At 36.7% G+C, this 12,008-nt stretch overlaps 1 protein-coding gene across 1 annotated transcript in view; it reads left to right on the top strand.

Moving 5' to 3' along the window:
• The window catches only part of TRPC4 (transient receptor potential cation channel subfamily C member 4), a gene marked incomplete at its 3' end in the record, with an annotated part of 152,230 nt that overhangs the window by 104,939 nt on the left and 35,283 nt on the right, over window positions 1–12,008 (top strand). Inside the window, exon 4 of the mRNA XM_081214764.1 lies at window positions 1,464–1,800. Coding sequence (XP_081070890.1) covers window positions 1,464–1,800 — 337 coding nt within the window. The remainder of the gene's footprint in view (window positions 1–1,463; window positions 1,801–12,008) is intronic.

The raw sequence follows: 12,008 nt of genomic DNA, 5'->3' as shown, positions 1-12,008 counted from the left end.
TTCCATTTATACATGTGGCTTTGCCCACTATATCTTTTGATGAACACAATATCTAAGACAAAATGAAGAGAAACAGTTGCATGAGAACTCATTTGACATCCAGCCCATATGATTGCACATCTCAACTATTGAACTGCTCTTTTAATCAATCACCTGTCTCCAACTTTCAAACAGCTTTTTGTTTATGATCATCAAGCCACTTTCTGTGTACCCATCAGAAGAGAGTAAGGGTCAAGTAAGGGTCTCCTAAAGAAGATCCATAAAGTCTAAGATTGAAGAAGAAAAATAGGAAATATTGGGGCAGGGAGAGTCCCATGAAAGGGCCAGGTGTTCAGTTTGCTTCTAGGGTGGGTCTATTTTTGATGCCAACAGAACTTTCTTGAGTCCTTAACAAGGGACTAAAGCTTCTACTACAGATCAAAGTGTCCATAGGGCATCCCTTAAACACACTCTACACTTTCTCACCTGCATGCCTTGCCTTCCCCTCTCTTCTCTGCATATATAAATCTCCCCTTTCAGAGTACAGACCCACTGGGAAGCATTTTTGGACCATTCCATCTGGAAGAGAAAACTCCCTCTGAATTTATATAATGCTTAGCTGTCACTGTCAATGAGAAAGATCATGTACAGAAAAAAAAGAATCTTGGACCAGATAGCCATACATTTCATCATTTACTAGATATGTAATTTTCTTGAATAAATTTATAGCCCTCATATAAGCCCCCATCTTCGTCCTTAAAATAGAGTAAGATCTATGCTACATCTCAAACATGTTGGCAGGATAAAAACATTGTCATGTTTGTGAAATGTTTTGTATGTGGTAATTGATGATACTTAGGTAAGGTATTTGCTTTATTTCCACCAAATTCAGCTATGATGATTTACATCCTGGTAATGTAATATGCTTTCAGTTATGATTTTCTTATTGCCTCAACCCAATTAAAAATATATTTACTTTTTCTGATGTGATTATTATAGAAGATATTAAAAATACATGAAGTATAAAAATGGGAAAAAAGTATAATGTCTTAACCAGAAAATAACCACTAAACCAAGAAATAACCACCATTTTTTACTTCATGTCATATACCTCTATGTATATCACAATTCTTATATATGCACATATATGTGTATATCTTTGTACACAGCTCTGTTCAGTTATCAATACATCCTATGGATATTCTTAGTCCTCAGCTCTATCTTTGCTTCCTAAGGTGCAGCCATAGTATTTTGACCCCTGTTGTGTCTGGCTAAGCACTCAGCACTTTGCCGTCGGTATAAAATGTTCCATAAATGAGCTTTGTTCACAGAATGGCTTAAAGCACTTTATGATGGTGTAAACATAAAATTATTTTATGTTTGAACAGAACTTGTGACTTGAACGATAACACTGTGTTCCTGTTGATGAGCTGGAGCCCCTGCGTGAAACCCTGACTCTCACTTTTCCTTTCCTTTCCCTGTAGTTTGTTGCTCAGCCCAACTGTCAACAACTGCTGGCATCTCGCTGGTACGATGAGTTTCCTGGCTGGAGGAGAAGACACTGGGCCGTGAAGATGGTGACGTGTTTCATAATAGGACTTCTTTTTCCCGTCTTCTCTGTGTGCTACCTTATAGCTCCCAAAAGCCCCCTTGGACTGTTCATCCGAAAGCCATTTATCAAGTTCATCTGCCACACAGCATCCTATTTGACTTTTTTGTTCCTGCTGCTGCTTGCCTCTCAGCACATCGACAGGTCAGACTTGAACAGGCAAGGTCCACCACCAACCATCGTCGAGTGGATGATATTACCATGGGTCCTGGGTAAATGTGATACTATAGAAAATATAATCCAAACGTGTTACTGCCATGGAATTTTGTTGCTCAGAAAAGAATATTCATTAAAGTTGGGGACATAGGACTGTTTAAAATAGGTTCTGACCATTGTAGCTCCAAGTCCTAATCCTCAAAGCTAAATAAATACTTCACAAACTGCGGTGGACCTGCCCCCAAATGCAGCCTACAAAACGTAATTTTAGGTTTTAGAATTCCAGATTTTCATGACTTCAGGTCCTGTGAATGATTCTCTGGGTTTTGGGTTTTTTTTTTTTTTTTGTATGTTTGTCTTCTGAAGCCTTTCAACATGTCTCATTAGCCATATGTAAATAATCTTTTAAATTTTCTTAACAGATACACCTTCTAAAAGTACAAATTACTCTGCAGAATTAATGATTCTGTACATAAAATAGCTAACCATTTTTTCAAGTCAATTCATTTAAGTTTATCTTTGAAACTATATAGTAAAGCAAAATAATAGGAAATTAAACAGTAGGACATCCTCCATCTCTCTCTGTTCTTTTCATAGAAAGAAATTTTGTTTTAGATCTTCAGCAAATCATGGTAAGGTAGAAAACCTTAAAGTAGCTGGTAAAAACCTTGTTTTCCTTTCCTCTTGTTATTGAAGTCATAGTTAAAATTTAAATTTTAAGTATTCTTCCTTCTATCCTACTGTGGTTTGCTGAGAAATCACATTTTCTCAATTTAGCTCATCATTTTAAACCTCTCTGATATTATATCCATCTCAGCACTTAGTAATTAGAAAATATGTGACAAATTTAATTATTCACAATCTCAGAAGATCAGTTTGGATTAAAGGTCAAAACGGCTGGAGAGACTGTAAAATGAGGAAAAGACAGGAAAAAAAAAACAGTATCTGAATCTGAGATAGATACACTTTTTAAAGATTACAAATACTGTAAGTACTGACAGTAAGAAAAGTTCTTAGGAACAAGATTTGATGTTTTACAAATATTTCTAATAATAAAAAAAAACCCTTCTCAAGTGAATGTTAAAACAAAATACATTCTCAATCTGAAGTAAAGTGTGATCTTGGGATGGTTTATATATTCTGTAAATGTCTTTTTGAATAAAACAATTATGACATAGCAATTGATATTAAATATAAAATTATCCTACCTGTATCCATTTAACTTAAATGTCTCACAGTAGGAATCTGTTCTTTATTGAGTTTTCTTCATAGAAAATTTCTTGGGAACAATTCATACAGAAGATTTTGGAAGTCAAATTTCCCATTGTGTGTAACTTATATTGAATGTCTAAAAATCCTGGTATCCTAAGTGAAACACAGAACATTTCACTTTGAAAAATGGTATAGATATAATGCAGCATAAGTAGATATAATATTTCTAGTCTTTTCTTTATACAGTCAATGAAAATATGTAGGATACTTTCTATGGATTAAGGGCAGTACAGGGCAATAGTGAATCAAAACTTAAAAAAAGAAGAAAGAAAGAAAGAAAGAAAGAAAGGAAAAGGAAGAAAGGAAAGAAGGAAGGAAGGAAGGAAAGAAAAAGAAAGAAAAGATCTCTTCTCCTTATGAAGGTTACATTTTACTGGAAGAAATGGATAATAAACAAACAATGAGATATGTGATATAATATCAGAAATGGTAAATAATATGAAAATTAGAAGCTCCAAACTTTGAATAATTCATACAAGTAAAAGTCATTGGCTGCCTCCTACATGCAAAACTTGTGACATAATTTTCCATGAAAATTGGCTAGAAGAAACCGTATCCAAATTTCAGCTGAATGGTTAAATAAGGTATAAATTTAATTATGAGAACTATAGCTCCAGCCAAAAGAAGTAGCTGCTAAAGGCAACCTTTTCTGAAGATATCCTGCTGCAGTGAGTTCATTTATATGGGAATTTTTAGGATGAAAAGAGATGTTCTAGAATTTAAAAAATACCCTTGAATGATCATCTTGCTTAAATAACAGAGCATGAGAAAAAGAATGTTTCTATATCAAATAGATCTGTCAAAACAGATTATTCATCAAGCCTGGTGAATTCTGAGTGCCTCGTATCTAAGACTGAGTTCTAAGTGCTTTGTTAGAGTCATGATTATAACGGGTATTCTCCATGTTATTTGGCTGTAGAAGAAAAATGGATTTGAATACATGTCCAAGTTCTACTACTGAGACACTACTAAATTATGGGTGGACACAATCTCTCAGGATTTTCTGTGTTTTCATCAATATGATGAAAGACTCAGAGTGATAACTTCTTCAGTCCCACTGTGTCCTGTTATCCTGTCCTGGGGACCTATCATTATCGGTGCAGAGAAAATTGATCTTTTCGTTGGTGGGGAGAGGGGGTGGGTGGAGGGAAGAGGGCTAAAGACAACAGGGTAGGAATCCTTTAACCTTTTACCAGAAGTGTGACAGATGCAAAAAAAGCATGGTCTCATTTGATGACTATATCAATGAACCTTCTATATTGCCTCACTCAGTCCTGCTGTTTGGTAAAGTGAGTGAGTGTACATTTCATGGTCCCTGCATTGTAAGGCTCTAGGTTTATAATAACAAGACTTCACGATTTACGGAGAAGTGTGTGGCTTGTGTTTCCCTCATCATGTTAATTTTCCCAGTGATTGAATGAAGTTCTGGGCATGGGTTTTTCTCAAGTCTTCTTGAACTGACTTAGGTTTTCAACTCATGTGACCTCTGTGAGCTGCTTGTTCTGTAAAGAAATATTTTTTCATTTTACTAAACTTCCTTTCCTTCCATTTTCAGATTTTTCCCAGACCTATGATACTGTAGTTTAAGGGAAATGATTACTTTGATACCTCTCATTTTGTTTATCCTGGCAAAAAGACTTTTGCTTTACTTGTTTTATATATTTATATCATAAATTTTCAATTTTTTTGAATAGAAAATTTTTCTAACTCTAAAGCTTATCCTCTCAAATCAATCCCTTTATCTGAAGAAGTATGGTTTTTGCTTGGGAATTTCCATGTTATATACTTTGCTGTGTTTCAGCAATAAGAACATATACAACATTACAGATCCAGATACCTTGTGATTTAGTACAGTGGAGAATAATGTTTCTGTGTTATTTCCACTGTCTTTCCCGTTGAAGTTCAACATCTTTTTGACTATATAAATTGAAGTCTATTGAGTTTGATATCTTTGGAAGAGAATGTACAGTGGTCCCTATATCCTTTCGCTGTGGTGTCATTGATAAATTGTAGCTCATCTCCTGCAAAGCTTTTCGAATTATTCTTCCTTCAGATTGAAGGTTATCAACCCTTCTTTTCTCCCATCAAATAACCTCTAGAGATCTTCTTACCTATGTTTGCTGTCAGGATGAACTTTAGCATATAAGCAAAGAAATTTAAAAGCCTGATACAGGGATAAAAATTATGATTCTGGTCATCTTGAGAGATAGTTTTAAGCAACAGAGAAAACTAATCACAGATAATTCCGTTAGAACTATGTCAGTAGAAAGGTAAATTCTAGACAGATAGACACCAGTATATTTCTCAGATTGTTAAATTACCCATTTGAACTAGAGTAAAAAGTAAAACAACAGTTTCATCCTGCATGCATATGGCCTGATAACAGAGCTACGCTTTTCAGTTGTTTAGAGAGAAAGTATCACCGGGAAGACTGTGATGGATTAAAAGAAGCCTGGGGTCAGATTAGAGACATGGCTACTTCTCTTTTCTGTTGTGTCATGACCCCAAGGCTCTTAATTTATTAAGGGTTTGATTTTAACAATATAATACTAAGGATATGAAATGAATATAATATTCATATGAGAAACTCATTTTTATATAGAATTTAAATGCAAACTAAATACAGCATGTTATATGTAGAATGCGTATTATGAGAATTCATCTAAATTATAGCAGAAGTTTTAACTCCAGTAGATGTCATTTGTTTCTGGAGATAATGTGGAGTAAAATGTGAAAAAAAAACCTTTTTTGAATGCTAATTTTTAAAGCCTTAAAAATCCAAAACTAGATTGGATTTTTCCACAGAATCCATTATAACTCAACTGTAACAATTAAATTTGTGCCATAGCTTATTCTCCTGCAAAAAAAAAAAAGTGTGCATATATATGAAACATCCAGATGTAGACTTATGTTAACACTTAGCAAAAAGAATATGAAATTGATAACATTTTCCACAAAAGAAGTAGAATGTTAATGAAAGCTATCATATTAATAAAGCAGGAAATACCTTGTTCCCAGTGAGAATACTGCCAAATGGCTGCTGAAGTGACTGGATATTATGTGTGTGCTTAAGAATATACCATAATTATACAGCATATAAATCTGTGCATGCTGAGCATGATGAGAATGGTGAACTGAGGAAAAGATATATCAGAGGAAGAGATATGAGCTCTGTTAAAAATAGCTTCTAGGGCTTCCCTGGTGGCGCAGTGGTTGGGAATCCGCCTGCCAATGCAGGGGACGTGGGTTCGTGCCCCGGTCTGGGAAGATCCCACATGCCGCGGAGCGGCTGGGCCCGTGAGCCATGGCTGCTGAGCCTGCGCGTCTGGAGTCTGTGCTCCGCAACGGGAGAGGCCACAACAGTGAGAGGTCCGCGTACCGCAAAAAAAGAAAGAAAAAAAAAGCTTCTAGTGAATTTCTAGGCATAAATTAAGAATTGCTCATAAGATCCAGATTCTATGTCTTGCCTATAATACATACTTATTTAACAATTTTTCTGCAACAAAATTGGCCTCTCATTTTCATAATTTATTGTATATTTTTATCTTTTAAAGGGTTGATATTAGCAAATCTGAAAATTTCAACAAGGCCTGCCAAATGGAAAATGGAAAATGAAAAATGGTGATCACGCTCACATCTAGATAAAGACTCAGGGACAAACAATCCTATATATATTCTTTCTTTCCTATGACCATTTCTTCATCTTTTGTCTAAAAGGCATTAAGATCACATGGCTTCAGGTACTCGTACTTTCAGCCTCACCCTTCAATTATCCGTCTTCCCCCAAATTAAGAATTATAAGAAACAAGTCTACAGATTTCCCCACTCTCTCCCTTGGCAAGGTGTTCTAACCACCTCAGCAAACTAGCTGCAGACACATATAGACAACTCAAACACAGCTGCAGAACATCCGTTTATTAATTTAAAGGGATATCTTAATTTTCCAGAAAACCAGATAATCATTGCAGCATGACATAGAATTCTCATTTTCCTGTTTATTTGTGAGGAAGAAATTTTAAAGTCATCTTTACCAAGATTTATCAAGACTAACACAGTAAAATCTCAAACAACAAAATATTATAGTTGTAAATTGTTCAGTGTGCACATACTATTGCTGACCTAATGGCTTCTTTTTCTATTTTTTAATACTTTTTATTGGAGTACAGTTGATTTACAATGTTGTGTTAGTTTCAGGTGTACAGCAAAGTGAATCAGTTATACGTATACATATACCGACTCTTTTTTAGATTCTTTTCCCATATAAGCCATTACAGAGTATTGACTTCTTTAGTGGAGAGAAAATTAAGTCTTTTAGGGCATACATGCAATACAAATTTGGTGCACCAACAAGTGAAATCTACAGGCCTTGGGAGAATGTGTGACGACCGTGGCTCTGATGGTTCAAGGGAAGAGGAGAAAAGATAGGAAAAGAAGAGTACATAGGAAATGAGGGAGGGTCAGAGTAAAAGATTGGAGGTAAGCTGGAAGTGGTTTCTGTTAGTTCAGAATAACAATAACGGTAATAGTAGTGATGGTGGTAATAACAATAGAAACTAAGAAATTTGGCACTGTGCTAAGTGATTCAAATGTGTGTTTTTATTTGAACTTCATAGTCAACCTCCACTTTACTCATAATAAATGATGTTAGTATCTCATTTAATAGAGAGGAAATAGGCTTAGAAAAGTGAGATCACTTTCCTAGGTTCAAGGAGCTAACAAATGGTAGATACTAGATTCAAACTCCAGTTAGTCTAACTCCAGAGCTAGAGCCTTTATCCTCCATAAATACTGCCCTTGGAGTGTGAGAAATGGAATTTAAAGGGGCAAAAACAGCCCAAGGACTCAAGTTTCCATCCACAGACTTCTTTCCTATTTTCTCTGCCTCTGTTTACCAACTTAAGTCTTTACACAGGTCAAATATGAGTGGACCACATTTCTAATTTATTAAAGATGCAACGCTCTTTGAGATACACACTTGATGTAATTTCCTATTGAAGGTGATGCTTGTTAATATAGCAAACTTATTGTTGCCATCAGCATCACATCAGCAGGACCCTCCATCTTCATCTCCACCACCCGTCTCTGTTCTAAAACACATGCTTTATAAGTGGTTCCCTAATACTGACAGAAGCAATTTCTATTCTAAGAAAGAAAGAATAAAGTCCTTTGCCATGACCTTGAGATGCTTCCTTTTTAGTTTCCATGTTCACTTGCTAAGACCTAAAGCTAAATTTCCTTGCTTCCAGGGATATCATTAATTTTTTAATCTTTCATTGGTGTGTATATGTATGTGTGTGTGTAGCAGGTCTTCAGGAAATGTAAAGAGATAATTATATTTCTTTTGCACATAATTGTTTTAAAAATAGAAGTTTATAGTAGGTGGAAAGTGGTAATCTTCATAGTGAAAAATTAATAATCACTCATTCAAAAATATTTATTAAGCAACTACTGCCGCTCATTGAAAAGGTGACTTGAGAAAAGACTTGAGGAATATTTATTCATTGTTTTTCCACCTACATAAATATATAATGCCTTAGTTCTCATGGAAAATTTTAAATTAAACAGAAATCCTATAAAAAGTCTAATACTGCATTGACAGAAACATTTTACTTGATTTTTAAGTTACTACATTTATGTCATAAGCAATCAGATGAGCTAGAATTCTAAAGTTCTACATTTTTTACATCTTAATCGAAAACTAGCATCGTATCGTTCCTTGGTACAGTTTCAAAACATGTACTTCCTTAATTGTATATTCCTAATTTTTTTCCTCTAAATGTTAAACTCATGCTATCAAAACTGTAGTAATTTAAGGGTTTTTAGATGTCTTCAAACTAAGCATATTTAACTATTCACTGTCCCTTTAAGTCAGTGTTTCTTGAAGCGTGGTGTGCTGACTATAATCACAATCACTGTGAATTTTTTATGAAAAATTTAGATTTTGAATTCTCCCCTTGGTTGACTGATTCAGAAATTTCAGAGGTCTTTAAACACTAAATATTAAGAAACAATTCTAGAAACCAAATTTTATGCAGGTTTCATATTTAGTTCCGATTTCAGCTTTATTGAGGAATTGAGACTCATTAGAATCTAAACATGAAATGGTTTAACCTTTTCCAATCACTCTTCCCAACCACCCTGCACCAAATATCCTTTCCCTTCACTATCTGTCTAGTAGATATCATCAATTTCCTGAAATTTTGAGTTATTAACAAGTAGTCCCAGTTCAGTTTAAAACACGAAGCTTACCATCACATCAGTGTAAAGCTCTCCTCTTCCCCGCAAAGGCCTGACACGTGTATCAGAGGACCCAGAAATATTCATTTCTTGCTCATCCTTCAACCCCAACCCTGGAATGGAAGGAGGGACATAGCCTTTTTCTGTTCTCCCCATTGCTTGGTTTCTGCAGGCAAGAAGGATGTCAGGAAAAGTTAAAAGTCTTCTTTACCTCCTTGGTACCCTGGTCACAGCTCTTCCCTTGTTGGTTGTCTGCATCTCTGGCTTATACTGAGTGGCCTATGTGACAGGTCTTGACCCTCTGACTCTCCTGATGGGTCCATGAGTGTTCTTTAGAGGGTCCTGTGTACCTGCACACTACAGAGTTCTCTGAACCCGAGTTTCAGCTCTGACATCTTCCAGTCTGGGAACTCTCATAACCAGCAGTTGGCCCCTTTATGGGTCCTGTGACCCTAGCAAGGGAAGGAGAACAAAATGGCTAAAGCCCGGCTTCTTCCTGTGATAAGCACTCGCTCCCCCAAGAGATCACAAAACCTTACTACCTCAGATGGCAAGGGGTCAGGCTGCTGCCAGCTGCCCAGCTGCCAAGACCCACTGTTTGTCTGTTTTCCCTGAAGTGCAAGCCAAGTGAGAGATGAGCAGGCCAAGTGCTTGGGAAGATGCCCCAGCAGGCGTTAAGAGCCAGCTTCTCCTTGCAGAAACCCCCCATCTTTATGAGGCATTTTCGTGGAGTCTCCTACACTTGACCTAGGGAGGTGGCGGTGCTCGTGAGGTCACTAGCACCCGAACTGCAGTGCCCTGAGCTCACAGCTCTCTGGCCCCCTCTTCCCAGCGTTCTCTCTGTATAACCCATGGGTTAGAGTGTGGCAGGAGGTTGGTAGCAGATATGGTCCTCATCCCTCTTAGGAATCCCCAGCGGGAAGGGCTACAGTTTTCTGTACGCTCCCTTCAGAAACTGGATGCTTGAGGCTCTTTATTTTTGTTTGGGTTTTAAGAATAACACTGAGACCATAGCAGCTGTCCCTTAACTTAGTGACTCTTATGGGTCTGGCATAATGTGAGTCTCTACTGAGTAAAATAACTGCATTTAGATTTCTTTTTGAACAAAAGCAGAATTTTGACAAGAAACTACCTTTTTGTTTCCTGACCTGGGGAGGGAAAAAAACCCTCCAGTGAAGGAGAATTCTTTTTTGTTGCCTTTATCTTCATTGATTTGGTGCCACAGCATGGATTTCAGTGTTCTGTCAAGGGACTTCCAAGGCCAGATCCCTCGACTAGCTCTGGGGCTGCTGTAAAAAGCCCTCAGAGGTGTCATAGGTGAAAAGCTGACTTGCTCTTTGCTTGGGGTTATTTACTCTTCGTGTAAATACTGACAGCAAGAAAGGAGAGGCAAGAGGTCTGTGTGCAGAACTACACATGTCTCACATGAAATCGAGGCTGCTAAATGCAGCATCGGAGGTCTGCCTGTTCCATCCCCTCCCCACAGCCAGCTTCACATGATGGGATATAACAGAATACTCAGATAGCCCTGGTGAAAATTGTTATGGGAAAGGTAGAAAAAAAATAACCAAAACTTCCAGGCATCCACAAATATTTTGAAAAGGAAGTTCTTTGACTCATTTGCACTGCAATCTTTCCGTGGTTGGTCCCTGCAGTCTTACATCAATGCTTGTAATTACACTTCCACCACCATGCTGAGAAATCATGTCATCTGTTTATAAACAGCAGAGAATAACTTTGAAATGTTCCTATTGTGGGAACAGCACAAACATTTTCTGACAGAAACTCCCTCAAGCTTTGTTTGCTTTAGTCGTTTTTTAGTTACCATGAATAGTTTACTATCTGGATGCATTTTTCAGCCAGTTAATAGCACCTTCTAGTTTTTCTAAAGGCTTGTTTCTTCTAAAATTTCGGTGAATATTGCCAGAATAGAGGAAACTTGGTATTTCACTAACGTGCTCATAACAAATAGAAATCAATGTCATCAAACAAGTATGTGGTGATACAGGAAGTGATCCAAACAGCTATAGGAAGTGATCCTACAATCTGGTGCTTTGAAAACTAAAGATCCCAAACCCCATTAGCCAACCAACACTGACTGACAGTCTCATTTACAGTTCAGGTTAAAAAAACAGTGGGCTAAGTCCTCAATTTCATCAGGATCTCTGTTTTTTCCATACAGTTGTGCCTTTCCAAAGTCAGAAGTAATATAATTTTTGTATAATTCAGAAAGTTAGATTTTATGTCTGTTCTTTGAACTCCAAAGGAACTGTAATATATCCAAATTGTGAGTTTTTGTTTTGACTCTTCTTCAGAAACCTTAGAGGTCATCTATTGAAGTGTCATGCCCTTGAACCTGTCTAATAGGAACAGAGTCTGCTCAGATATTAAGGGGCTCCAGGTTAAAATGGTGCTTTCTACTGAGCTCCTAACTGCTTCTTCATACCTCCTTCCCCTCTAAGTCAGTTAGTTTTGGTGTCCTTACTCTTTTACATAATCACCCACAAAATATTTGAAGTTCCATATTCTGGTGACTGTTAATAATCCCATTTGGCTTTCCAGTTGGGTAGAAGCAAAAAAAGAGATACAATTTATCTATAAAGGGAAATAAAATATAAACCCTCTTGTTGGTTAGTAGGTATTTTTAAATATATTTCATTTTAAAATACATACAAAATTTGAAAACACCAGAATCACAAATTCATAAAGTTGGAATGATCTTTAGAGGTCCAGTGGAACAAGTCTCCACTCATTG

This window comes from Mesoplodon bidens (genome assembly GCF_964165515.1).
Source record: "Mesoplodon bidens genome assembly, chromosome: 17".
NCBI classification, from domain to species: Eukaryota; Metazoa; Chordata; class Mammalia; order Artiodactyla; family Ziphiidae; genus Mesoplodon; species Mesoplodon bidens.
The sequence above is the reverse complement of the archived record's forward strand: the minus strand, read 5'-3'. Positions and strand labels throughout refer to the sequence as shown.